This window comes from Notechis scutatus, chromosome 3 (genome assembly GCF_049901735.1).
Source record: "Notechis scutatus isolate UNSWTSFEM ecotype Mainland chromosome 3, rNotScu1.2, whole genome shotgun sequence".
NCBI classification, from domain to species: Eukaryota; Metazoa; Chordata; class Lepidosauria; order Squamata; family Elapidae; genus Notechis; species Notechis scutatus.
In genome coordinates this window covers 16,833,136-16,860,925 of record NC_142011.1, presented here as the reverse complement: position 1 = coordinate 16,860,925, position 27,790 = coordinate 16,833,136, and the positions used below count along the sequence as shown (strand labels likewise).

The window sequence follows — 27,790 nt, the reverse complement described above, 5'->3', positions numbered from 1 at the left end:
CAAACAGCTCTAATGTTCTCATAAAACACAGACGTAGCATCAGCTTTAACAATACTTTTCATGTCAAATAAGTAAATATTTAAATAAAATATTTAAATGAAAGGCTATTGCACCATTATCCTAAACAAATCAATAGCATAAACTAACCTCATTTGATCTGATCTCTGTGAGATACTCACATTTAAAAAGAAGTAAGCAAGAATGTTTTTATACAAGACTTCAGCTTTAATATTTAATTGTTGGGAGTACTTAATTAGAAAAATGGCTCCACAAAAATGAGGACAAGGTAGGTTCAGATTCAGTTCTTATGATGTCCCATGTCCATGTATTTGCATCTAAGTTTGGTTTGATTTGATCATGGTCACACATTGATAAAAATCAAGCTCTCCCTTCAGTTCAACGGGATCTTGTATTGCGATACAAGTTGCAGGAGCTTGGGGTTGCCACTGGGAGCAAAAATGTGCAAGACCCCTGACTCTACAATAACATCTAAACCTGACCTGGAGATGAATTCGCCATAAAAAGCAACGGGGGAACATCGCCATGGAAGAATAAACTGGTATCAGATCTTAACTCCAACTCTGGTTAACTAAAACTCTACAGCTGGAAACAATGGAAAGAATTTCACATATTTAACTATGTAAAGATTCCCCTCTGTATACAGCACTGTCAAAACAAGACCAAAAGACAAAACGGCAAGCAAAATTTAGCCCTTGAATAATCATATCAGAAAACATCACAGGTTTCTATCTGCGTTTTTATGCTCTTCTAGAATTGAAGTCACTGCTTTGCAAGCAGAAAGAAGAAGGAACAGCAACGCTACTTGTCCATCAAATTGAAGATCATCTCACAAGAAATTCCTGCTTTACTGCCATTCAGAGCAGTTTCTTTCCTCTCCTGTGCTTCGTGAGAAACACTGTACGGGGTACAGAATGGAGCGTCCACACAAACAGCTTCTTGAAGAGAAAAAATAGTCAAGGTGAATATGGACATTTGCTAAGAAGGTTCCACACTCCTTTGTACTACTTAGGTGACCCTGATGACACAGATAAATCTCCAAGCGGCCTCAACAACTCTTTGAAAGAATGCAAATGACCAGCTATGTGCAAGGAGTATAAATCCTTCCATTCCCCATTGTCCAGTTGGAACTGAAGGTGCCTCTTGGATGGGAAGCGAAACGTCTTCAAAGAAAAACAAGAAAGGCCACTTGCCTCCTGGGAAAAAGAGGTTTTTTTCCTGGGAAGGACTCAAAATATGGATACAAATGCCAAATCCAGTCCAAACATCTGGCTGATTGTGCATCCAGTAACCGTAATAGAGCTTGAAATGAAGAAATGAAAAATCAGAAAGTCCAGTTGCCTCTTGAAAAAGCACCTTTGGGACAACCACGACCTGGATGAATCTCCATAGACAAACCCCTTTCTATAAACTCTTATTTTACGATCCTATAATCCCTCAAATTCAGGCGACTGGATGGAGCTGAGCATTTAAATATTTGTTGCTGCTTAGAATTGAATTCTCAACCTTCCAACTGGGAGACGACTGTCTTCATCATTAGGCCATCACGCTGCTCAAAACAAACCCCTTTCTATGTCCTATGTTATTCAGGACCCCCCCAAATTCTCCAACTACAAGTATTCCTTGAATTGTGACCAGTTCCTTTCAAATTTGAAGTTAAAATGGATCCCAAAAGCTACTTACAACCAGGACCTGGCAGTTGTGCCCCTTATTCACAATCACATACTGGGAGCGCTCAGCAACAGGCCCACATTTATGGCTGTTTGAAGTAGCCATGTCACTGCGATTTATGATGTTTTTGCATTTTACTTCCACTTTCCAGCAAAATCTGGCCCACAGCCAAGAATGGATTCACTTAATAACCATGGTGTTTCCTCTACAACTGTTGCCAAAAAAAAAAGGGGGGGGGGTGTCAGTCACATGATGTCCCACTTTACAACTGTCACAATGCATGTTATAATTTCCAAGCACAATTATGTATCCGTGGTAGTAAGTCAAAGACTTCCTGTATGTTTTTTGGGGACAGCTATAGATGAAAGGATGTGGCCGGGAGCCCAGAATGCATGGGGAAAAAAAACAATTAAAAATATCAACATGATGATAAGGGTCTCTGCGCTCATTATGTAGGCAGACAGCATACTTTCACACATGACTTCTGAAACTGAAAATACTCTGCATGCTTCAAACTGATTAATGATTATATTTTCCTTACCAACCTTGGCCCTAATTATACCCATAAAACTGTCATTGGGGAGGGTGGCAATGAATATTTCTGAATATTATGGGGAAGCAGAGAAGGCAAGTTCACCTGTCTCTGTAATGTCTGAAAGGAAGATTAAAAAGGGTGTTTCTAATGGGTCGCAGCTTATTGTGTGCACAAGCAAAACTAATATGGGCTAAAGCATGGTAATTTGGCCGGAAGAAAAGTTTAGAAATATGTCCATCATACATAACAACAACAATTGTTGATAAGAAAGACTAAGTCTGGATAATAGATATTGCAGTACCCAGAGACGCAGAAGAGAGAAAAAAAAACTGGAGAAGAACACAAAATTCAAAGACCTGAGAATAGAAGAACAACTGTGGCAAATCCCAAAACATCTGGAGCACCACTTGAGCATCATTGGCATTGACAAAATCACCATCAGTCAATTGAAAAAGGTGACTTTCCTTGGAACAGCTTACATCCTGTGGCAACATCTGTAACACTGTCAAGCAACTGTCTATGGAGGTTCTCAGTCATCCAGGCCTTGGTTATCCCAAAGATACTTTTTCAAGAGGCAAGTGGACTTTTTTTGTTTTTCTTTGAAGATGTTTCGCTTCGCATCCAAGAAGCTTTTTCAGCTCTGATTGGATGGTGCAGAATGGAAGGATTTATACTCTTTGCAGACAGCTGGTCATCTGCATTCTTTTAGAGAATCATTGAGGCCACATGGAGGTTTATCTGTGTCATCAGGGTCACCTGAGTGGTGCAAATGGGTGTGGAGCCTTCTTGGAACTGTTGAAAGGACTGTGCTGTACACAGGAGATAGATGATGTGGTCTCAACGACTCGCTAAAAGGAATGCAAATGACCAGCTGTCTGCAAGGAGTATAAATCCTTCCATTCCTCACCATCCTGTCAGAGCTGAAGAAGCTTCTTGGATGAGAAGCAAAACGTCTTCAAAGAAAACCAAGAAAGGCCACTTGCCTCCTGGGAAAAAGCGGGTTTTTTCCTGGGAAGGACTCAAAATATGGATAAAAATGACAAATCCAGTCCAAACATCTGGCTGATTGTGTATCCAGTAACAGTAAGAAAGTCAGTAATAGAGACCAAGAAATTGTGATTTTTAGTCCCCCCCTTAGGCATGAAAACTAGTTGGGTGACTTTGGGCTAATCACTCTCTTCCAGTCCAACCCACCTTGTAGGGTTGTTGTTGTAGAGAAAATAGGAGGAGGAAGGAGTATTAAGTATATCCACCACTTTGAGTTATTTATAAAGTAATAAAGGCAGGATAAAAATCGAATTTAAAAAAAAACCAGACCAAAGTGGAAACTGTTTGTATTAAAAGGAAAGTAATTCTTTAAAATGGACAGCTGATCAACATGGGAAACCCAAATGCATACAGGAAGAGGTCAAAAGGTCCATCTGCAAATGTGGGGACTTTAATTTCCAACGGAAGAGAGACTTTAATTTTTGTAATTCTCCATGTAGCATGGCCAATGTTGAGAATTCAAGCCTGTGGCTCTGGAGGACACCAGACTTGGTGATGGCTGCCCTAGGATTGGTGAAACCTGTATCCACCAGGGATGAGGTTTCTCAGGGCAGGGACAAGTGACGGTCTCAGCATACGGGAACATTATTTTAGTTAAAAGCTAGAGTGTCTTTTCTTCTTCTTCTTCACATTTATTTTAACATACAGATGTATTGATGGCTTATCCATTATTGCAATTTTCAAAATGTGATTATATCTGTGCTGGAATTTACTTATTAGAAAAAGGTAAGCTAATCAGTGCCTTTTTTTTTTTTTAATGTGCAGATTCTAAACCTGGTCAGGGAAAAAAAAACACCCCTTCCTTGCTAAAAAAAAAAGAGCCCTTCTTTTTTGCTGTGTTTCATTGTGATCATCTCATTTGTTACCTTTTTCTTTGGCTACAGGATGACTACTCTCTTCTCTTTTCTTCCTCTTGCTTGCTTTGCAGGATGGAGAGCTTTCAGCAGCTCTTGTCTCTCTGCACTTTTCAGTGTGCTTGAGCATGTTATTCTATGCAGAAAGAAAAAAAAAAGAAAGAGAATTTATTCAACCAGTTAAAAGTATGAATGCACAGAGTTTTAGGAAAGGGAGAAATCTTTAAGTGCCCTTCCTTAGCCAGCATAACCATGTCAGCAAAGCAGAATGGAATCAGAATTTCAGGGAGCAGGATAGGGTTGATACATAGGCACTTATGACCAGCTGTTTAGCATTGGAAATTAAGACAGACCCACAAAAAGGTACTCATGACCTAATTTCGAAGTTATCGCCAATGTAGTGCCTTATAGTGTGGTGACCAAAACTAGATGCAGTCGTCAACTTGCAAAACATTCCTACATTTGTTTCCAAGTTGCCATAAGAAAGGGGGGGAGGGAAGAGATTAGAAAAGCATACAGCAAATGAACTTAGAAGCACATTCCACAAAGAGAAAAAGGGAACGTATTTTCATATGTGGTGGACGTGTCCCAAGTATGAAAGTACTGGCTCAAAATTCAAGCATGGTTAGAGGAGTTAACAAAACAAAAGATCAAGTTTAAGCTAGAGATCTTTTTGCTAGATATGCTAGAACCAACATGGGATAAGAAACACCAATATCTAGTACTACATATTATAACTTCTGCAAGAATTTCTCTTGCTAAAAACTGGAAAGTGACCACGACACCCACAGATCTAGCAGTAATTAATAAGATACATCAATGCACAGAAATGATCAGACTAACTATGTTATTAAAAAACAAGGGAAGAAGAATATTTTATGATATGGAACATATGGTACAAATGATTAAAAAAAGGGAGTAAAGATGTTTTGTGAAAATGACTAAAGAAATTTCAAAGAAGAATATGATATAGGACTTATGTGTATATATGTAAAGTAATGTAAATAAATAAGTATTGTACTTTAACAGTAGTATAGTAAGTAAGGAACTAGTAAATTATCTACAGATATACCTATGGTAAATGAACTTAATTGTTATTAAAGGACATGTACACTGCTATGATATCTCTGTAAAATGTGAGGACTTGTTTCTCTTTTTTAAATTTTTGAAACTTTGAATAAATAAATTTATTTAAAAAAAAGAAAAAAAAAAGAAGCACATTCCAACCTTATCTTTAAAAAGATTGTAACTAAGCTACTGAAGCTTTTGCCCAGGAAGAACTTTAATTGGAGAACGTGATGGATGACACCTAGCCCGTGTAGGTGCTTAATTGGAGAAACTGATTTATGACACACCCAGAGGGGAGGGGGGAAGCAGGGTCACAGGTGACTGTAATTAGCCTATGCCAGAATCGACTTCATACAAGTCATGCCAGTATGTCGCTCCTAATGAATTCTTTGAAGTTCTTTTTGAAGTTTGGCTCAAGGCTCATGTTTTAATTAGGGCGATCGCTGGAATCTTGACAGCAGTATTCTAGGTGTGGTTTTACTAAGGCTTTATAGAGAGGCTCACGTGCTCTTGACGTTATAGTCATTAAAAATTAGTTTCATGTCTCAGAATTCCTACATAATACAGGTAGTCCTCAATCGACCACAATTGAGACCGAAATTTCTGTTGCTAAGTGAACAACTTAGTTTGCTAAGTGAACTTAGTTTGTTAACTGAGTTTTGCCCCATTTTACAACTTTTCTTGCTACAGTTGTTAAGTGAATCACTGCAGTTGGTAAATTAGTAACATGTTTATTAAGTGAACCCGGTTTATCTATTGACTTCGCTTGTCAGAATGTCGCAAAAGGGGTCACATTACCCCGAGACACTGCAACTGTGATAAATACGAGTCAGTTGCCAAACATCTGAATTCTGGTCATGTGACCCTGGGGATGCTGCCATGTTCGTAAGTGTGAAAAACGATCGTAAGCCATCTTTTTTCAGCAATGTTGTGACTTTGAATGGTCACTAAATGAACTGTTGTAAGTCGAGGACTACCTGTACAGGGTTTCTGAAATTATATTTGGGTTCAGTCTATCATAATCGCAAAGAATTTATCAAGAAGCAAAAGTTTTGAAAAAAAATATCCAGTGATCATTAACCAGCATGGGAATCAGAATTGAACACATGTAGATGGCAGCTTAAATCTGGGACTATAAAAATCTGTATTTGCGCGGAATTCGCTCAGTGCAAATATTGTTCTCCAGCTGTTGTACATATGGTTGTAGACCTCTTCAAAAAGGCCAGCAAGTCACCTTACCCAACGTGAATAGCCCTTGCTGCATTTGGGACATGCATAGACCTTTGGCTCAAAGGTGGAGTCGTGGTGTCTCTTGAAGTGACTGGTTAAGAGCTGTTTCTGCTGGAAGCCCTCGTTGCAGGAGAGGCAAACAAAGGGCTTCTCACCGGTGTGTGTCCGCTTGTGCACAATCATGCAGCGTTCCTGGGAGAAAGAAGACGTCATCAAAACAAAGCCATGAGTTTTGCTAACAAGCTGCACAGATGCAGAATTATCCCTCAGATGCTAAACAGTGACATGATCGATCCCTACTGTTTACAACCATTTCCAAGGCCTCTCCACTGGTTTTTTCAAAGCTGCCGGCCCAGTTATCTATGGAGATTCTCAGTCATCCAGGTAACAGATAATGAAGAGTTCTCCACTCCTCTACTCGTAGCAGAATACCTTATGCCACCAGACTTGAAATTTTAGACCTAGACAACCTAGAACTACGCCGCCTTCGGTCCGATCTAAGTATGGTATATAAAATTATCTACTGCAATGTCCTTCCTGTCAATGAATACTTCAGCTTCAACCACAACAATACAAGAGCACACAATAGATACAAACTCAAGGTTAACCGCACCAAATTAGATTGCAGGAAATACGACTTCAGTAACAGAGTGGTCAATGTCTGGAATACTCTGCCTGACTCTGTGGTTTCTTCCCCAAACCCCAAAAACCTTTAACCTTAGACTGTCTACTATTGACCTCACCCCTTTCCTAAGAGGTATGTAGGGGGGCATGCATAAGCACACCAACGTGCCTACCGTCCCTGTCCTATTGTTTCTTTTTTATTTGTATCCATTTCATGTATTCATAACCGTGCTTATACTTATACCTGTTATCTAATACTTGCTTGACAAATAAAATAAAATAAAAAAATGGTTGTCCCAAAGGTGCTTTTCAAAAGGCAACTGGACTTTTGTTTTTATTTTTTCTTTGAAGTTGTTTCACTTCTCATCTAAGAAGCTTCTTCAGTGCTGAAGTGTATTTCAGAACTAAGAAGCTTCTTGGATGAGAAGCAAAATGTCTTCAAGGAAAAAAAAAACAAAGCCCAGTTGCCTTTTGAAAAGCACCTTTGGGACAGCTGGCCTAGTTATTTCAAAGTGATATAAAAGGTCCTACTGTTATCTTTTAGCAGCTTAATAACCCTATTCTAAGAATGAAATGCAATGCATATATTAATGCATATATTAAAATGCATAGTTGTGTTTGCGTGTGTGCTTATGTGTATGTATGTGTGTGTGTATGTATGTGTGTGTGTATATGTATATGTGTATGTGTATATATATATATATATATATATATATATATATATATATATATATATATATATATATATATATATGTATGTATTATATATGTATATATGTATATATGTATATATGTATATATGTATATATGATATATTGGTGGTCGCTATGGTATTCAGCTTGTCGGGTATTTTCCCACGTCATTGTAGTTGTGCTTTTAAAGTTGTAGCAACGTTTCAGCAGAATCTCATCTGCCATCATCAGGCTTCTGTATTGTGTTTGTCTGTGAGTCAGACTTTTACAGTTCTTTCAGTTTTGAATTTGGGGCTAGCCTATTGCTGTGCCAGAATGGTTTTTCTTCATCCTGATTGGTTGGGAGTCTTGGTCTGTGTTTATTGGTCTTGGAGTTTGCTGTGTTCTACTTGATTGGTGTTTCTAATATCTTCTGTCTGTTTTGTGGCTTTTTTTGTCTTGGTTGGCTGGCAACATTGTGTTCCTGTATTGGAGGCTTTTAGTGCGGCTTGGCTCCGAGTAAATGGATGGCTATCATTTGTTAGGAAGCTAGGTTTCATCTGGCTGCCCGGTTGGGGTGTGTTTCAGCTGGGGGTATCAGGGAGGATCTGTTTGTGCCCAGGTGTTTTCCTGGCTTGTGGTGTGGAGATTTTTTTGTTTGTGAGTGCAGGCTTCCAAATAATTGACAATCTCTTCCAAACAATCTCTATGGCTTCTTGAAAAAAGACCTGAAAGCATGAATAGAAGAGATGATTCCACCAGACTGTCAATTATTTGGAAGCATGCACTCACCAACAAAAAAATCTCCACACCACAAGCCAGGCAAACACCTGGGCACAAACAGATCCCCCCTGATACCTCCAGCTCAAACACACCCCAACCAGGCACCCAGATGAAACCTAGCTTCCTAACAAATGATAGCCGTCCACTTACTCGGAGCCAAGCTGCAGTAAAAGCCTCCAATACAGGAACACAATGTTGCCAGCCAACCAAGACAAAAAAAACCACAAAACAGACAGAAGATATTAGAAACACCAATCAAGTAGAACACAGCAAACTCCAAGACCAATAAACACAGACCAAGACTCCCAACCAATCAGGATGAAGAAAAAACCATTCTGGCACAGCAGTAGGCTAGCCCCAAATTTAAAACTGAAAGAACTGTAAAAGTCTGACTCACAGACAAACACTATACAGAAGCCTGATGATGGCAGATGAGATTCTGCCGAAACGTTGCTACAACTTTAAAAGCACAACTATAATGACGTGGGAAAATACCCGAACAAAGCTGAATACCATATAGATAGATAGATAGATAGATAGATAGATAGATAGATAGATAGATAGATAGATATATATATAGATACACACACACACACACACACACATACATACAGATGGCACACTGGGACACACCATATACCAGAAGAAAACACACACCAACCGCTACCTCAACGCCCAAGTACTGACAGCTAACGGCTTCCACAAAAGCAAAATCACCAGCTTGATCCACAAAAACACACTGAGACATAACGGAGACCTAGAAGATGAACAGACCTATGGAACAGCTGTCCTGCCCTACATAAGAGGTACTACAGACAAAATCAGTAAGATACTAAACAGGCATCACATCAAGACTGCCTTCAAAACAGACAGAAAAATAGCAGCCATCCTAAGAAACCCCAAAGATAAAATTGACCTGGAAAACCAAGGCATATATGAAGTGCCCTGTGCATCATGCCCTGCCACATACATTGGACAGACCAATAGAAGAATAAGTACCCGCCTGGATGAACACAAAAATGCAGTTAAAAAAGCTGGAACACACTTCCTCACTAGTCCAACACATGAAAGCAACAGGTCATAGCATCGACTTCAATGGCACCAAAACCCTAGCCACTATAGAAAACCCCACCCACAGAATTATCAGAGAAGTCATAGAGATTGAAAAAAAGACATGAAAGCATGAATAGAAGAGATGATTCCACCAGACTGTCAATTATTTGGAAGCCTGCACTCACAAACAAAAAAATCTCCACACCACAATCCAGGCAAACACCTGGGCACAAACAGATCCCCCCTGATACCTCCAGCTCAAACACACCCCAACCAGGCACCCAGATGAAACCTAGCTTCCTAATAAATGACAGCCGTCCATTTACTCAGAGCCAAGCCGCACTAAAAGCCTCCAATACAGGAACACAATGTTGCCAGCCAACCAAGACAAAAAAAAAAAAGCCACAAAACAGACAGAAGATATTAGAAACACCAATCAAGCAGAACACAGCAAACTCCAAGACCAATAAACACAGACCAAGACTCCCAACCAATCAGGATGAAGAAAAAACCATTCTGGAACAGCGTAGGCTAGCACCAAAATTAAAACTGAAACAGCTGTGAAAGTCTGACTCACAGATGAACACAATACAGAAGCCTGATGATGGCAGATGAGATTCTGCCGAAACGTTGCTACAACTTTAAAAGCACAACTATAATGACGTGGGAAAATACCCAAACAAAGCTGAATACCATACATGTATATATATGTATATATAATATAGTGCAATATTTATGCAATATCAGAGGTTTTCAATTCAATTGTATAGAATGTGAAGGATGTGTATTTTTAACATTTACGTATAATGTACACTGAAGATGGCATTTAATTTCGTTGTGTGAGGTGCAATGACAATAAAGTAAAGTAAACTAAGCTAAACTAAACTAAATATGTGCATGTAATAGACACAGACACAAATACACACCAGTAGTCCCCTCTTAGTGACCAAAATTGGGATTGGCACTTCTATTGCTAAGCTCTGCAAACACTAAGTAGAAAATTACATGATCGCAATTGGCTTACAACCTCACTTTCCCTTCTCTATAACTCTGCGTGTTAGAAGCTAGTTGCAAACCACTCAGATGATGATCATGTGACTACAGGACCCTGCAATGGCTGTAAATGTGAGGCTTAATGGCAAAACTGTTGGGAGAAGGTTTACACCTTTGTTAACTTTGAATGGTCGCCAAACAAGGCAACTGATAAGTGAGGAGTTATCTGTACTGCAGATATTCTTAAAGGGTACAAGAGAGGGAGATTTGTGGCAGTCAAACCCTAGTCTTATTTTCTTCTCCCCACTGAAATGCCCATTGACATTAATCAGAATGGAAGCAGCATTTGTAAGAGATTCCTACTTCCATTGCAAAAATAAATGGTGCAGCACCTTATTCAATTCACGCTGTAGCTAAAGTTCAGGAATACATTTGGAACAAAATGAAGCTTAAACATAGCAAGAAATGCACACAGGTAAGCAAATCGACTTCAAATATTTAAATCAGACTCAATCCAAAGATCAACAAATGCTTGAATAGAATCAAAGAGCCATGGTACCGCAGTGGTTAGAATGCAGTATTGCAGGCTAATTCTGCCAACTACCAGCAGTTCGATTCTGACCAGCTCAAGGTTGACTCAGCCTACCTCACAGCGTTGTTGTTGTCAGAAAAAATTGGAGGAAGGAACGCTGAGCTCTGTCAAGAAAGGAAGTTTATAAATTTGACAAACAGCAACCAGAACTGGGCCATCTCATAAATACCTGTTTGCATGTGTAGCTGCATTGATCGCACTTGAATTTCTTTTCATTTCTGTGTATCTTCTTGTGTTGTTGCAGAGCGTAACGCTCATGGAAGGCACTATCGCAATAATTGCACTTGACCGGTATCTCAATGTAAGAATGCAGGTTTCGCAGGTGGATATCTGTAACAGGAGTGGTATGTTTTTTACATTTCCCCCTCAAATACTTTGAGCCTTCATATGGATTTGCCTTAATAAGTCACAGTTGATGAGTCCCAAGCAGGTGTATTGAACAGAGAAAAAAAAAAGACATTAAAACAAATTTTAAGCTCACATAAATCCCATGCAATGACTAGTACATCCATAGAAAAAGAAAAGTCCTTGCAGCACAATAGTTAGAATGCAGTATTGCAGGCTGACTCTGCCCACTGCCAGAAGTTCAATCCTGATCGGCTCAAAGTTGACTCAGTCTTCCATCCTTCCGAGATTGGTAAAATGAGGACTCAGATTGTTGGGGGAAATATGCTGACTCTCTTAAGCACTATGCTCTGTTAAGTCCTTAATTATTCACAACCATTCGTTTAGTGACCATTAGAATGAGGAAATCCAGAAAAAATTGAACATGCCCAAGCCTCCATGAAAAAGTAAAACAGTATAATATTTAAGCAATGATACAACCTGAATTGCACCTAAGGAGCTTGTGAATTGCAAATAAATTTAGTTAAAAGGGTAATATGAGACTGACTGAATGACTTCAGGGGAGATGCACCAACTGAACTTTGATTAGGATTCAGATTTAGAGACTTCACAAAAAGAAGGGGAGGGAGGGAGGGAGGGAGGGAGGGAGAAAGAAAGAAGGAAGGAAGGAAGGAAGGAAGGAAGGAAGGAAGGAAGGAAGGGAAGGAAGGAAAGAAAGAAAGAAAGAAAGAAAGAAAGAAAGAAAGAAAGAAAGAAAGAAAGAAAGAAAGAAAGAAAGAAAGAAAGAGGAAGGAAGGAAGGAAGGAAGGAAGGAAGGAAGGAAGGAAGGAAGGAAGGAAGGAAGGAAGGAAGGAAGGGAGGGACGAAATAAAAAGGGAGAAAGGGAAGAAAGAAGAAAAGAAAGAAGAAAGAGAGAAGGAAAGAAAGGAAGGAGGGAGGGAGGAAGATAAAAAAGAAGGGAGGAAAGAAGAAAGGAATGGAGGGAGGAAGGAAAGAAGGAAGGAAGGGAGGGAGGTTTCTGATTAAGAAGAGCAATAATTCCTGGCCCCTTTTAAATATACAAAAAGCAAATGCAATGGAGCATATTCACTTCCTCCCAAGTAGCCAAAAGGTGGTGCTATTTCGCTTTCTTACAAAATTCAGCCCTGAATTCAGTCTCAGGAAGAACTGGGGGGGAAAATGATCTTTGCAAAAGCATCTTCCAAAGAACTCACATACATACCATTGAAAGAAATAGAGAAAACCCTAACAATTACACATTTAGTTAATCTCCCTGGTACTCAGTATGATCCCCTGGCTGGGATTATAATGCCTTTGGTCAAGGTGGCTGGAAATTTGGTAAACTATAATCTCAAAACACTGGACAGCATTAAATTGGAAAGGCTGTATTAACCCCCCCCTTTCTTGCCATTAACTTTTTTTATTCCTCAGCAGACTCTCCCTTTTAAGATGCCATATTTTGGTTTGTTCACCTAACAATCAATCAATTTGTGTTCTAAAAATCTGGGCCTATATAGGGCATGCACAAAGAATGGAAGAAAATGTCACAACGGTGGCTGAAAAGACGAGACTGAAGCTATGCCTGTTTTTACATATCTGTTGACACATATAAAAAGGGGGCAAGTTTTTGACTGTACATTGCCGTCTTGATTATATATATATATATATATATTTGCCTCTGCTGTGGATGTCCTTGCCCTATTGAGTGCTCATCATTCACACACAAAGAGACTTCTTCTTGAAGCCACTTCTGGATTCATAAAAGTCAACTAAGCAAATGTCCTGTCATTTTCTTCTCACCATCTCCGGGATAAAGAGTTCTCAAGTGCCGGTTTTTAATTGCGTCGCATACATCAATGGGGTTGATTACAAAATGAAGAAATAGCTGAAATGAACTTTGTTCACCTCAAACCCTGGAAATAAACCCATCGAAGATGGCATTGATGTGCTGAGTGTTTTGCTCTCTAATAGTTTTCAAAGCCACGCTGCCTTCTCCTATTTCATTAAAAACCTAGTTAAACCGTAGATTTTCCTAATGCTTTTTTTCCTCTCTCAGAGATATATCTTCTCTGCCTTGCAGTTTGATCTGAAGAATTTGTAAAATTAATAGATGGCTTCTTTTGATGGTCTCGCCTGCTTTTTCCCCGTTCAGTTTTAAAATGTATATTAATACTCAGGCTCACAACTTAAATCAAATGACACATCACCGATACAATGTCATCTTTTTGCATTGTACTTATATCCAGGGGTGGGATTCTACCAGTTCGGGCGAACCGGATATTAAAGTTATATCTGGTTCGCCAAACCGGTATTTCAACCGACCGGCTGTCCCTGCCCACCTCCTCCCAGGAATCTCAACACGGCCCATTTTAGATGGAGGTAAGTGAAGGGTCCGTGCAGAGGCTCTGGGAGGGGGAAAATGGGCCTTCCGGAAGTCCGGAAATGGGCCTGTTTCCGGCTTCTGGATGGGGCCTCCAGAGCCTGGGAGAGGCCGTTTTTGCCCTCCCAGAGGCTCGGGGGAAGCCTCCGGACCCTTGGGAGGATGAAAACGGCCTTCCCCCGAGCTCTGGAGGCCCACCGGAAGCTGGAAACAGAAAGTTCCGGTAGGCCACGCCCACCCAGCAACCGGGCAGCGAACCGGTTGTTGGGATTCTTGAATCCCACCCCTGCTTATATCCATGTGCAAGTATGCTAGGGAACACTTGCAATGGGCTAAGAAGGGCTGGAAAACATAATGAGAAGAATTCAGGCCAATCTAAAAAAAAATAATCAATGAAAATTAAAAAAAAAAAAAGACCATAGTGCCAAAGTATTGGTGACCTTCCTAATTAAAACACAGGAACTGAGAACCTAAACATCTCAGGAAAAAAATGAGTGTGAAAGTGTCAGGAGCATGCTAAGCCCAAATGATTGATATTGGACATAGAAACAATGTTCACTGGTCACATCTTTGAGGGAGAAATCAGGTTTTATTTACTGCAAAAAGGCAAGAGCTTGCTTTGGAAATTAATGAACCAGAGCACAATACTTTGGGGATAGATTTATTAAGTGAAGCTGGATACTGACAGTGACCTTCATTCTTTATGTACGTTTACAGAAAGATTTTTTTGGGGGGAAAAACGTTATGAAACTTACTTAAATCACCTTTCCGGGCAACGGAGGTGGCACAGTGTGGACACTGGTATTTTGGTACATTTTCCCCATGTTTATGCAAAACATGGAACTTCAAAGTCCCAGCCTGTGTGAATCTGGCTTTGCAAATCACACATTCAAAGGGTTTTTCACCTAGAAGGAAACACATTTACTTGTAAGACCTGGTGAACTAGAGAGCAAAACATCATAGCTGAAAACGATAGCATATTTTCCAGATCCTAATTTTTGCATCCTCACCCTGAACGGATGCTGCATCCATGCCCCCATAACACTGTGGGGCTTCTGTAGGATTTCAACTTCTGTTACAGTAGAAAAGAAAGGCTTCAAACATGGATTCCTGAGCTATGGGACAGACGTTTTCTCACTGATGTGAATTCTTGCCCATCTGACCACCTAGATATCTTTTTAGGTTATCTCACTTCCTTGCCACCATTTCACTGAACTCCATTTAGATTAGATTGGAATGGAATAGAATTAGAAGGGACCTTGGAGGTCTTCTAGTCCAGCCCCCTCTTCAAGCAGGAGACCCTATACCATTTCAGACAAGTGGCTGTCTAGTAGTCTCTTCTCAAAAACTTCCAGTGATGGAGCACCCACAACTTCCGAAGGCAAGCTGCTTCACTGGTTAATTGTCCTCACTCTCCTTAATTACAGGTTGATTCTCTCTTGGATTCGTTTCCAAATAATTTTCTCTTGTTTTGTCTCCAAATCCACTGAATACCCAACTTGGCTATTCTGGAGTACCATCTGCTTCCAACTGTTCCGCCTTGCTTTTTTTCGCTCACGTGCCTGTCTTTCTTCCTTTAGTGGCTCAGCATCTCATAGCCCCACAGGACCAGGCATTAGCATTACTCTGCTTTAATGGCAGCCATTATAGTTTTAATACGTACCTGAGTGAGTTACCATATGTCTTTTCAATTTGTAAGTGTCCCTACTAGCATAGGAGCACACCGTACAACTGTAAGGACGCTCTCCTGTATGTGAGCGAATGTGGCGCTTCAATTTGCTGGCCTGCAATTTACAAAAGAAGATTCTGAATTACAAGTACATGGAGGGTGCTGCTGAAACCATTCAGTTAAAAAAAAAAGTTGACTTTTTAGAAACGCTGTTAAGTGCTTATCACTAGAACATGCCGTTGCATCTTCTAAAGCAGGGGTGTTAAACTGAAGGCTCGCGGACCGGATGTGACACCCCCGGGTGCTTAGATCTGGCCCGCTTAGATCCGCCCTGGAAACAGCGAAGGACCGGCCTGCAGGGCCTCTGCCAGCGAAAACGGAGCTCGGTGGGGCTGCGTGTAGACCTTGCAAGCTCCATTTTTGGCCACAACAGCTTCCTGCAGCCCTCTGTCAGCAAAAACAGAGCTCGGAAGAGGGTATTTTCTCTGGCAGAAGTTTGCAGGAGGCTGTCATGGCTGAAAATGGACCTTGGGAGCCTGTTTTCGCTGGCAAACCACTTGGGCCATAGGTGCTTTCAACACGAGTGACTATGCCCACCCTGGCCATGTTGGTCAAGCTGGCCATTCCCATCCTCGCCAGGCCAACCCCAGTCCCCCGAGGTCAAACACAACTCTGATGCGGCCCTCAATGAAATTGACACCCCTGTTTAAGGGCCATATTGGCTGAGGAGTTCTGGGAGTTGAATTACACACACATCTTAAACTTGCCAAGCTTGAGAAAGACTGAATTTGGTGTCACTGCACCCATTGAACAACTATGATTAGCCTCTACATCAGGGGTGTCCAACCTTGGCAATTTTAAGACTTGTGGACTTCAACTCCCAGAGTTCCTCAGCCAGTCTTAAAATTGCCAAGGTTGGACACCCCTGCTCTACATCATTCTCTTTTACAATAGTTCTGCAGCATTCTGAGCCTCTGAGTAATCTGGTGTTTGTGAAAGCATATATAGTGCAACAGTTGTTTTCCATTAGTCCATCTTCTGGAGGCAGCAATTGCAAAACCGACCCAATTGCAAAACCGAAACTTTCCCGGCTCCATTTTTGCTAGCAGAGGGCTGCAGGAGGCCGTCATGGCTGAAAACAGAGTGCCAGCTTTGGAAACTTTCAGATTCAGAATTTAACAGATAATCAGAGTTGGAAGGGACCTTGTAGGTCATCTAGTCCAACCCCCCCGCCCCGGCGGGAGACCCTAAACCATTTCTGACAAATGGCAGTCCAATCTCTTCTTAAAAGTCTCAAGTAATGATGCTCCCACAACTTCCGAGGGCAAGCTGTTCCATTGGTTGATTGTTCTTAACCAATGAGTTTGATTTCCCAGATGTGCCAGTTTACTACTCTAATAAAAGGAAACTTTGAGAACGTCTGTCTCGGAGTTATTGACTGGAGCTGAGCTTTTCTGGAACACTGACACAGAGCTTCGATGAGTGATGCCCACCTTGGCCACACCCCCGGCCCAAGGTCAAACACAACCCAGATGTGACCCTCAATGAAATCGAGTTGTGACACTCCTGTTCTAAAGCAAGGGTCTCCAAACATGGCAACTTTTCAATACTTGTGGACTTCAACTCCCAGAATTCAGGGAGTTAAAGGAGCCATTCATGTCTCTCCCTTATCATCTCCTCCCTGCGTGCCCTAGGACGGGGATGGGCCTGGGTCTTCCTCTGACTGCCTTTGCCCTTCCCCAGCCTCCTCCACAACCTCTGGAGCCACACTTCCATTCCCTGACAGCTGTTCCTCCTCTCCCTCGGAGTCAGTCTCCAACAGGGGCATGACAGCTTGACTGTGCATAAAAACCCTATAAACTATGGCTAATTATCCAAATTGCATAGCAAAGCTGAGCCATTGGCAATTTTGTGAGTATATGCAGCAATGAGAGACAACAGATATACACAGATCTTCACATCCTTTTATATTGCTCCCCTTTTATTTAACATTGCTTCTCCAAGTTTGTATGTTGTCTCCAAAAATGAAAAAAAAAGAAAGAAAATATTGTTTAAATAATTCTGCAATCTGCTCTCCCTTGACTGACATCTCATTAGTTTCTAAAAAAATAAATCAATGCTAAGGGCTCCCACTTCATCCATGGAACATTCACAAGAATATTTTAACGCTGATTAGAAACAAACTACTGTTTTCAAGAAGAGTTGAAAGGGGTTTAAGCTTCTTGTCTTTCTTTCATCCCGCAAGGCAAACAGATTTCTGAACACGATACAAAATCTGTTTACCAGAAGCAGGAATGAAATGCAGGTATTAAGACAAGCCTCAAAGGCTCTTCTCAAATCTCCCAGCCGTCTGAAATATGGAGGATGACCTCAAACAGGGATTCCTTGCAACCATCTTGGTTTTCATTCCACATTAGATTAAACCCCGCATTTGCTTACTACTTCTAGAATGTATTTTTCTGGGATTTTGTTGTCCTTGCTTTAGAAAGTGTCTTGCAGAGGCTTGTTTTCCGCCATGTAAGGTTTATTTGTTGTAAAGAATTAGCACCACTGTTTAAGAAAAGGACAATTTTTTTAGCAAGTCTGAAAGGGATAAAGGCGAAAGGTCTGTAAACCAAGTCCTACAGGAAACAGTTAAAGATCTGAATATATGTAATCCATAGAAAAGATTCAAATACTTTGGCTACCTCATGAGAAGGAAGGACTCACTGGAGAAGAGTCTAATGCTGGGAATGTTTGAGGGCAATAGAAGAAGAAGGGGATGACAGAGAATGAGGTGGATGGATGGAGTCACTGAAGCAGTAGGCGTGAGTTTAAATGGACTCCAGAAGATGGTAGAGGACAGGAAGGGCTGGAGGAATGTTGTCCATGGGGTCGCAATGGTCGGACACGACTTCACAACTAACAACAACAACATAGTCAATTGTAAGTAGCTGTTTAGCAACCACAACTTGGTTATTAAACAAGGGGTCACTAAGTGAACAGCAACTGCTCTTATGATCTTACTTCACGTTTCTTTTGCTTTACAGACTTGCAAAGATTTTAAATGGAAGGATTGGTAGGAAAGTTATTTCTTCATTATTAAATGTTTAACAGTTGCTAAACGCAGGGTACCTGTAAGGGAAGATGTAACAGCAGTCTTTAAGCAAATAAAATCTAACACTAAGTGAAAACTAAGATGGCTGTAGACAATTCCTGTTTGAGGTCCTACCTTCCATATTTCAGGTGACTGAAAGACTTTGAGAAGAGCCTTTGAGGCGTATCTTAGTATCATTTCCCCGAAGGGAAGATATTCAGGCTAGATATCAGGAGAAACTTTCTAACTAAGCAACATGTCAGCCAGTGGAAAAGGGTCTCACAACAAATGGCCAGTTCTCCATAACTTAGGGTCTTCAATCAGAGGCTGGATCAGATCTGGGCGTTTTACACCCCCCAGATCACATCCAGCCCTTTGTCTTACCCTGTCCAGCCAATGTGAGGTCAATCGGAAATTAGAAAAATAAAAATAAGTGTATGACATGCTCACAATTATAATTGCATTGCTTTTACTTTGAAGGTGATTGCTGTTTTTTTGTTTTTTCAATTTATGTATATGCATGCATGCCTTCTTGGGAAAATTAATTGGACTAGCTCAGGGGTATCAAACTCAAGGCCCAGGGCTGGATCCGGCCCAAGGGGTGCTTAGATGTGGCCCACAGGGCCGCCCTGGAAACAGTGAAGGACAGGCCCCTGGTGCCTCTGCCAGCGAAAGTGGAGCTTAAGAGGGCCATGGGCAGCCCTCACGAACTCAGTTTTCGCTGGCAGACAGTTTCAGGAGGCCGTTGCTGCTGAAAATGTAGCTCGCGACCCCGTTTTTGCTGGCAGAATGCTTGGGCCCCCACAGGCGCGCTTGGCATGAGTGACGTCAAGCTGGCCACGCCCACCCTGGCCGCACCCACTCCACCCCCCCCCCTCCCCAAGGTCAATGAAATCTAGTTTGACACCCCTGGACTAGATAGTCATCTGACAGAGATGCTTCAGTACAGTCATTCCCAACTTTTCTGGCTTGGGGATCGGTGGCGGTGGGGGGCGGGAGGAAGAAGAAGGAATGGTTCTTTGAGAGTGGTGGGCAAGCATGCACAGTCAGTTACATTTGCATGAGCGGCAGGCGCACATGCCGCTCACATAAACTGAGCCGCGCACTTGTGTGGCCCAACTTAAAATGGCTGCAGCCTGCTACCATGCTTTGGCCCAAGGATTGGGGACCTGTGCTTTAGTAAATCTTACACTCAAGTTTGTTTAAGGAACTTAAAAACATAGAAAAATATGGTTGGAGGGGACCTTGAAGGTCTTCTAGCCAAATCCCATTTAAGCAGGAGAGCCTACAGGATTATAGACAAATGGCTGTCCAACCTCTTCTTAAAACCTCCAGTGATGGAGCACCCACAACCTTTGGAGAAAAGCCATTTCACTGATTGTTCTCAGTGTCAGAAAGTTTCTTAATTCTAGGTTGGATCTCAATCACACTTGCAGTATCATGCTAGCCTAAAGGTCCTGTGATGACCAGGAGTGTACCACAAACGTAACAAAATCCAAAACGTAAATAAACGTCCTTTAATGCCTCCAACTTGGCCCCACTGTTCAATAATACTCAGTTGGAGATAAAACGTACTCAAAAATAGTCTTCAAAAGAAAATTTAATGAGCAGATAGAGGTGAAATAAAAAAAACACCAAACAAACTACAATGACGAAATTTCCACAACGGAACAGAAGTATTTACCAAATTCAAGGAGATAACAGGGCACAGTCTCTTGGAAGGATGCCAACCAAGATAACTTCAGCCCAAAATAAAACATGCTTTGTTTCCAGCGTTTGCCAGTACGTAAGTCCAAACTCTTATGCAGTTGTCACACTTGCAACACATAAAGAGGATCAAGGCCCTCTCCTCCCGAGTAGACCACATCTCTCCCTTATCCACTCCTTCCTGCATGCCCTAGGATGGTTAGGGGATAGGCCTGGGCTGACTGCTCAGCCGGCCTCTGCCCTTCCCCAGCCTCCTCCACAACCTCTGGAGTCACACTTCCACTCCCTGTCAGCTGTTCCTCCTCTCCCTCAGAGTCAGTCTCCACCAGGGGCATGACAGGTCCCACCCACCCACCCCTACTAACTGCAATGTGCATTGTTAATGTGCATGTATGAGGAAGGAATTTTGCTTCCTTTTACTTCTAAATTCCCTACCAACTATGCTTCTAACTGAAAATGTACGCACCATGAATGGCAGGGCCTCTTTCAAAGGAAACCTCATCTTTCTCTACTCAGTCAAGGGAGAACTTTGCAAAACGATTCTGCAGAGAACAATCCGTCTTACCTCTACGCTGCAGTAGTTACAGATGGAGCATTTAAAGGGTTTCTCCAGAGTATGTTTATATCGCTTGTGGCGGGAAAGTTCCCCCATTGTCACAAAGGCCATATCACATTCATTACACTTGTGTGGCTTGGTCCCTGCAAAATAGAAGCAGAATTTCAAAATGTATTCAACTGAAACATTTAAATCCAAGTCTACCTGGAATACTGAGGAATTTGTTGTGATAGCGGGCTGTTAGTTTTACATCTACCTAGGCACGGAATCCAGTAAGGTGGAAAATGACTCATCAAACACTTCAAAGCAACCTAGAAATGCTGATAATTTTGTGCATAGGATTAGCATCTTTAAAAAAAAAAGTTAAAATAGCAGGTGGTAGAGATGAGGTAAAGCAACATCAGGTGTGCAGGAGATACTTAGTCCTGATTTTGTTATAGTGGGGAAAATAGAAGGAAGAAGGAAGATTAGACTTGTCTTTCTGCCTTGAGTTATTTTTAAAAATAGTAAAGGCAGGATAAAATTGTAATAAATAGAATACATTAACTTGAGAAATATTAATGTATTGGATGTGATTTACTTATTGAATGTGACTTGTTTTGAAGTGTGAGGATGCATTTGTGCTTGGCAACCAAAAGAACGTAAAGGGAAAAACAGCTAGACTGAATGAAAAACGACAACAAAGTAGTCTATTAAGTATGTCTGGAAAGGAATCTGATAGAATTTGATTCAAAGGGAATGAGAGGGTACGATGAACAATACTGTGAAGAAATTTGGTAAATAAATAATAAACAAAGGTAAACAACAGTGTAGAAATATGATAAATAATAGATAAAGGCAAATAAATAAAAGTGTAGAAATTTGATAAATAAATAAATGTAAATAAAATCTGAAATAACACTATGGCTTTATGCCAGACAGGTTATGCACACCGGATTTTTGCTCTTCAACAGATAACTGAGAAATTTATGAATATGAGGAGAAAAGGTTATGGTCTGCCTGTTGATTTAGAGAAAGCACATTATCTCATAAATAAGCTTGAATTACTGAATGTTTTGAGAGTTGCAAGTTGGTTACAACTGAAGTGATGAAAGTAAAGCAGATATAACAAAGAGTGGAATGCTAAGTAAATTGAGCAAGGATTAATAGTAAGGTGTGTGATAAATCCTTCCTTGTTTATTGTACTTAACGGTAAATGTATACAGCATTTATTTATTTAAGAAAATTTATATAGCCGCCCAACTCTTTCAGTGACTCCTGGGGTTTACAAAGATAAGAATTCTTGTGGTGAGATTGTTTGGGGGCGTGAACCTGCACTTTAATATGCAAATTGTGTCATGTTGGCTGGGAACCTGAATGAATTGCAATGATTCATGGATATGAATATGGATCAAAAATTCACATTTCAAAGCTCAAGGTAGAGTAAAATTTTAATTTAGCAGACATATGTGTTATATCAGTGTTTCTCAAGCTTGGGATCTTTCAGATGTATGGACTGCAACTCCAGAATTCCACAGCCAGCTATACTAGGGAGAATTTTACTTAACTTTTACTTCTAAATTCCCTACCAAATATGATTCTAACTAAAAATGCCAAATGCCAAAATGCCAACATTTTTTTTAGTTTACTTTATTGTCATTGCACCTCATCCAATGACATTAAATGCCATCTTCAGTGTACATTATACATAAAAAATAAAACAAAAACATACATCCTTCACATTCTATACAACTGAATTGAAAACCCCTGATATTGCATTAATATTGCACTATTCCATGACTGGTAGTGCCTTTTTCAAAAGAAACTTCATCTTTCTCTACTCAGTCAAGGGACAAAGTGATTCTCCAGAGAACAATCCTTCTTACCTCTACAGTGCAGTAGCTACAGATGGTGCATTTAAAGGGCTTCTCCGTGTAATCCTTGACTTACAGTTTGTTAAGTGAATTTTGCCTCATTTTATGACCTTTCTTGTCACAGCTGCTGAGTGAATCACTGCAGCTGTTAAGTTAATAACACAGCTATTAAGTGAATCTGGCTTTCCAACGGACTTTGCTTTACCCTGGAACAGTGCAGCTGTCATAAATATGAGACAGTTGCCAGGCACCTGAATTTTGACCATGTGACCATGAGAATGCTGCAATGGTGTGAAAAATGGACATAAGTCACTTTTTTCAGTGCCGTTGTAACTTTGAACTGTCACTAAACGAACTTCTGTAGGTCAAGGACTAGAATGAAATGCAAGCCTGCAATGGCAATAAGATATGGTGAGGCATACTCAATGGTGTTGCTATGAAATAGATTTAGGTGTATTTCCTTCCCTTTTATATCCTTCCTCTACTTTTTTTTTTTTTTTTTGCTTAACACTTCTTAACTCTTTTTTGTTTTCTGCACTTGGCATTATGCTACTTATCCTGAAAGGGAATGAGAGTACATGGGTATGTACATATATAAATAGTTTTTAAATGAAACTACATGCTCACTCTGCCTAATGGTAGGGCTGGTTCTGAAATGGGCAAACATACTAGTGCTCCAATCTCTGCACAAAGATGAAGAAGCGAATCCTTGGCATATCTCAAAGTAGCAAACCCTAAGAAAGTTGGTGGAGAATTTTTTCTGGATGAACTAGTTCTTTAGAGACCATAATTTTAGTCTCAGCTAATCAAGGCTAATCCCTAGCACTGCGTAACGGAGTGAGCTCCCATTACTTGTCCCAGTTTCTGCCAACCTAGAAGTTTGAAAGCATGTAAAAATGCAAATAGAAAAATAGGGACCACTTTGGTAGGAGGTAACAGCGTTCCATGCGCCTTTAGCGTTTAGTCATGCCGGCCACATGACCACAGAGACGTCTTCGGACAGCGCTGGCTCTTCGACTTTCTAACAGAGATGAGTACTGCCCCCTAAAGCCAGAAACGACTAGCACGTATGTGTGAGGGGAACCTTTACCGTTACTAATCAAGGCAGGCAAAATTTGTTGTTTTCTATACTCACCAATTGGTTAAAAAAAAAAAACAGTCCTTGCAAAATATTCCCAAACAGAAAACTAAAAGATGACTATTTTATGTGAGAGGGATTGTCAGGGTTTTGACAAAGGCCCTAATTAAATCATGAGTTTCAAGCCAAGCTTCAAAAGAAACCCAGTTATTTATTAGGAGCTTCATGCCAGCACGGACCAGTCAGAGCCAACTCTGACCTCAGTTAATTTGTGCTTTGGCTCTGATCCTGCTTCCCCCTCCCCCCAATATGTGTAAACAGTCACATTCCCTAACGAAGCAATTTTGTGGGTTGTAAAAGTACCTCCCTCTGGCCACTGTGGGTTCCCATGGAGATGACCTTGGCATTATCGTTTGGAATGTGCCTTGTTTTGACTGAGATATCAGCTCCTTGATGCAGCAGTGAAGTTCGCTCTCCCATCCCCCTCGGCCATGGCAACTCGAGAGCAGTTCAGGGATGCTTTGCAAGTTGACAGTGATATTTCTAAGATTGGTCATAAAAATAATTGAACAAACTGTAAAGACATGTTCTAGCGAGAGGTTCAATTTACCCGGAAGGCAGACATACCTGTATGAGTGTTCAGGTGGTTGCGCAACAGAGAAAGCGTACGGAAAGCTTTCAGACAGATGTGGCACTGGTGTGGCTTATCGTGGGAATGTTTCTTCATGTGGCGTTTAAGGCCAGACAGACTGAACGTGGTGAACAGACAGAGATTGCAGTGTTGCTGAATGCTTCCTGAAAGAAAGTTGCTGCCTAGGTTAAATAACTCATCAAAAGCCACCTCTCCTTAACTTAAAACACTAATGTTCATCTCTTGCCTTTCACACCCAGATGGTAACGTTTATTTATGTATTTGGTAAATTTATATAGCTGCCTGTCTCACTATGACTCTGAGCTATGTATACACAAGACAATAGAATAAAATTACAAAAATCAATAAGATAGAAAACAACAAAAAATGAAGGGGAAAAAAAGAAACAATCTGTGGAAGAATGTGGTCAATTTTTCTAGCAGTACGGCTAGTTTGCAGGTTCCATATCCATGTTAGCAAACTAAAAATTGTAGATCTATCATCTGCACCTCTATAACTGTCTGGTTTGGTTCTGCAACCCAACAGGACAGACACAGATTTCAGAGGATAATTAGGACTGCAGAAAAAAACAATTACTACCAACCTGCCTTCAATTGAGGACCTGTATACTGCACAAGTCAAAAAGAGGGCTGTGAAAATATTTACAAACCCCTCACATCCCAGACATAAATTGTTTCACCTCCTTCCCTCAAAACGATGCTATAGAGTACTGCACACCAGAACAACTAGACACAAGAACAGTTTTTCCCCGACAGCCATCACTCTGATAAACAAATAATTCCCTCAACACTGTCCAACTATTTACAAAGTCTGCACTACTATTACTGTTAATCTTCTCATCACTCCTTATCACCCATCTCCTCCCACTTGTGATTGTATGGCTGTAACTTTGTCACTTGTATCCTTACGATTTATATTGACTGTTTCCTAGTATGATTTGATTGCTTATTGTACCCTATGATTATCATTAAATATTGTACCTTATGATTTTTGACTCTTGACAAATATATCTTTCATGTACACCAGTGGTAGTCAACCTGGTCCCAACCGCCCACTAGTGGGTGTTCCAGCTTTCATGGTGGGCGGTAGGGGTTTTGCCCCCTACTTTATAAATCAACATTACTGTGGAACCGGTGGGCGGTCAGAGAAAATTTTTACTATTAACAGAGATACAAAAGTGGGCGGTAGGTATAAAAAGGCTGACTACCCCTGATGAACACTGAGAGCATTTGCACCAAGCATTTGTGTGTCCAATCACACTTGGCCAATAAAGAATTCAATTCAATTCAATTCAATTCTACTCTATTCTATTTTCTATTCTAGATCCAGGTGGCCTTAAGACCTGGATAGATGACAAAGTCATGTCTTTAGACTGTTCCAGATGGGTTTGCAGCTAATCTGATTTTAGGGGAAATGATGTTCTAAGAGCAAGGGTATCCAATCTTGGCAACTTTAAGACCGGTGGAGTTCCATTTCCAGAATTCCCCAGCCAGCCATGCTTCACCCAGCAGAGTGGATCCTGCGGTCCCAACAATATAGGGACCAAGAGAGAGACTACGAGTATTTGAGGGACTGCCACAAAGAAGAGGGGGTCAAATTATTCTCCAAAACACCAGAGGGCAGGACAAGAAACAAGTGACTGATTGTAAATCAAGGATTTCCTATATTACATTTGCCTGCAATTTTTGCACAGAAGATTGAAATTCATTTAGTAAATATTTTTCTTCCTGTGTCTTTTTCTTTCCTTTCATTTTCAAACTTTGTAATTCTTTTTTTACTCTCTTCGGTCTTTTTGATTTCAGTTTGCATTACCTTTTAATAATGTCAAACGTTTCAAGAAAATGTACTTTAAAAACAAAACACCAAACCACTAAAATGAAATAAGCTTGGTCAATTAAACATTCATTTTGACTGGTTTTTCATGAAATTGTTGATATGGCACTGCAATATTTGCTAGTAAGGAAATGTTCATTTGATTGTCACAGGTTTTTATTGGTGCTTATTCTCATTGCTTCCATTGTTTAAGAAGTCTTGGGAGAACTGTGACAATTCTTTACCCACAAAGTTGGCCTAAACAGATTTATCGTAAGTAAATAATTCCATAAACATAATCCCTGCCTTCTTATATTGCATATTTGTGAGCAGTTCACATTACTCAAAATTGCAAGATGGATGGCTATATAAATTGTTATGACAAGTCAAAGGCAGATGGATTAAGCTTTAGATGGATTTTCGTCTTATTAAGACAAGCACCATCTTGACTTTCTGAATCCCCCACAGATGTTCCTGGATTTAGTGATGTTGTGTGTTGTATCTGAAAGGTAAACTGTTTCACAGCTGCATTCTTTAACAGCTCTTTATTAAATGTTCTCCTAAGTGATGCTAGATTTTGCTTGTAAAATTCAATTACTTATATGTGTTACTTATGTTTGTCGAAGCCCTTTAAAAGGACTACTTCAAAATGACAATTCAGGTATGAGTGTGGTAAAAAAAAAAAGTCTGACATCTGGATTAGGCCGATGCACTAAGTAATCACTGAAAAACCTCTCCACAATTTTATTTCTTCAGTAATTTTTCATTCATTTTCCAATAAACTATTTCTGCTGCATGCCTGTTCTTTAAACCTGTTATACTTAAAACAATTCTGAATGCATTTTCTTCTTTTATTTGTTTATACCGAGTTAGAACAAAGCTCATAAAGTGAGTTCATTCATTTTTCATACTTGCCTGCTACATCTTCGCCCTGTTTAGCGCAACCTAAACAACCTCTTGATTCTGCACAGATCTGAATACCAGACGTGGAACTGGGGAGGTCTAAGTTTATATTTCTATTTAGCATCTGATTTTGACATAAAAGCATCTAATCCCCCTTACCTTCCATTTGAGCAGTGCTATCCGCCAATCCTTGAAATGGCAAGATATTTTTCTGGCAAGAAAAATGCTGTCTCACCACTGAACCTTATCTTGTCTCTCCTGCCTATCCCAAGTTACTCCGGGGCAGTGTTTCTAACCTTGGCAAGGTTAACATGTATGGACTTCGACTCCCAGAATTCCTAACTCAGCTGGGAGTTGAAATCGGATATCTAAAAATTGCTACGGTTTAAGAAACCCTACTCTAGGGCTTGAGTTTCCTTGCAGGTGAATGGGTGACAAACTAAAGGTATTTTATAAAACTTGAGGCTACCCTTGGTACAGCCTTGGAAGAAGAAAAATACTGCAACCCTGAAGTTAAGGAGACTTGCGTTTGTCTCACTTGTGGGCATGGGATGAATTAAAAGCAGCTGTTAGGTATAACATTGATACCAAATATGGTTTGGGTGAATAAATATATAAAA

At 40.5% G+C, this 27,790-nt stretch overlaps 1 protein-coding gene across 1 annotated transcript; it reads right to left on the bottom strand.

Moving 5' to 3' along the window:
• CTCFL (CCCTC-binding factor like) lies at nucleotides 1-24,594 on the bottom strand. The gene is made up of 8 exons (XM_026665092.2): nucleotides 24,431-24,594; nucleotides 20,882-21,015; nucleotides 15,528-15,648; nucleotides 14,620-14,769; nucleotides 11,309-11,469; nucleotides 6,433-6,615; nucleotides 4,138-4,261; nucleotides 1-956 (listed from the first exon to the last, which is right to left on the bottom strand). Exons 1-8 carry the CDS (start codon nucleotides 24,528-24,530, stop codon nucleotides 820-822), a joined length of 1,110 nt encoding a protein of 369 aa, XP_026520877.2. The 5' UTR covers nucleotides 24,531-24,594; the 3' UTR covers nucleotides 1-819.
• Nucleotides 24,595-27,790: the final 3,196 nt, after the last annotated feature.

What these genes read in the sequence shown, in the direction of transcription:
- CTCFL (XM_026665092.2), bottom strand. Translation starts at nt 24,530, where the DNA reads ATGAAGAAACATTCCCACGATAAGCCACACCAGTGCCACATCTGTCTG. An exon ending in CCACCTGAACACTCATACAG is followed by an intron (nt 21,016 to 24,430) that starts GTATGTCTGCCT and finishes TCTATTTTGCAG; the next exon opens with GGACCAAGCCACACAAGTGT. An exon ending in TCCTGTAGCCAAAGAAAAAG is followed by an intron (nt 957 to 4,137) that starts GTAACAAATGAG and finishes TTTCTCTTCAAG; the next exon opens with AAGCTGTTTGTGTGGACGCT.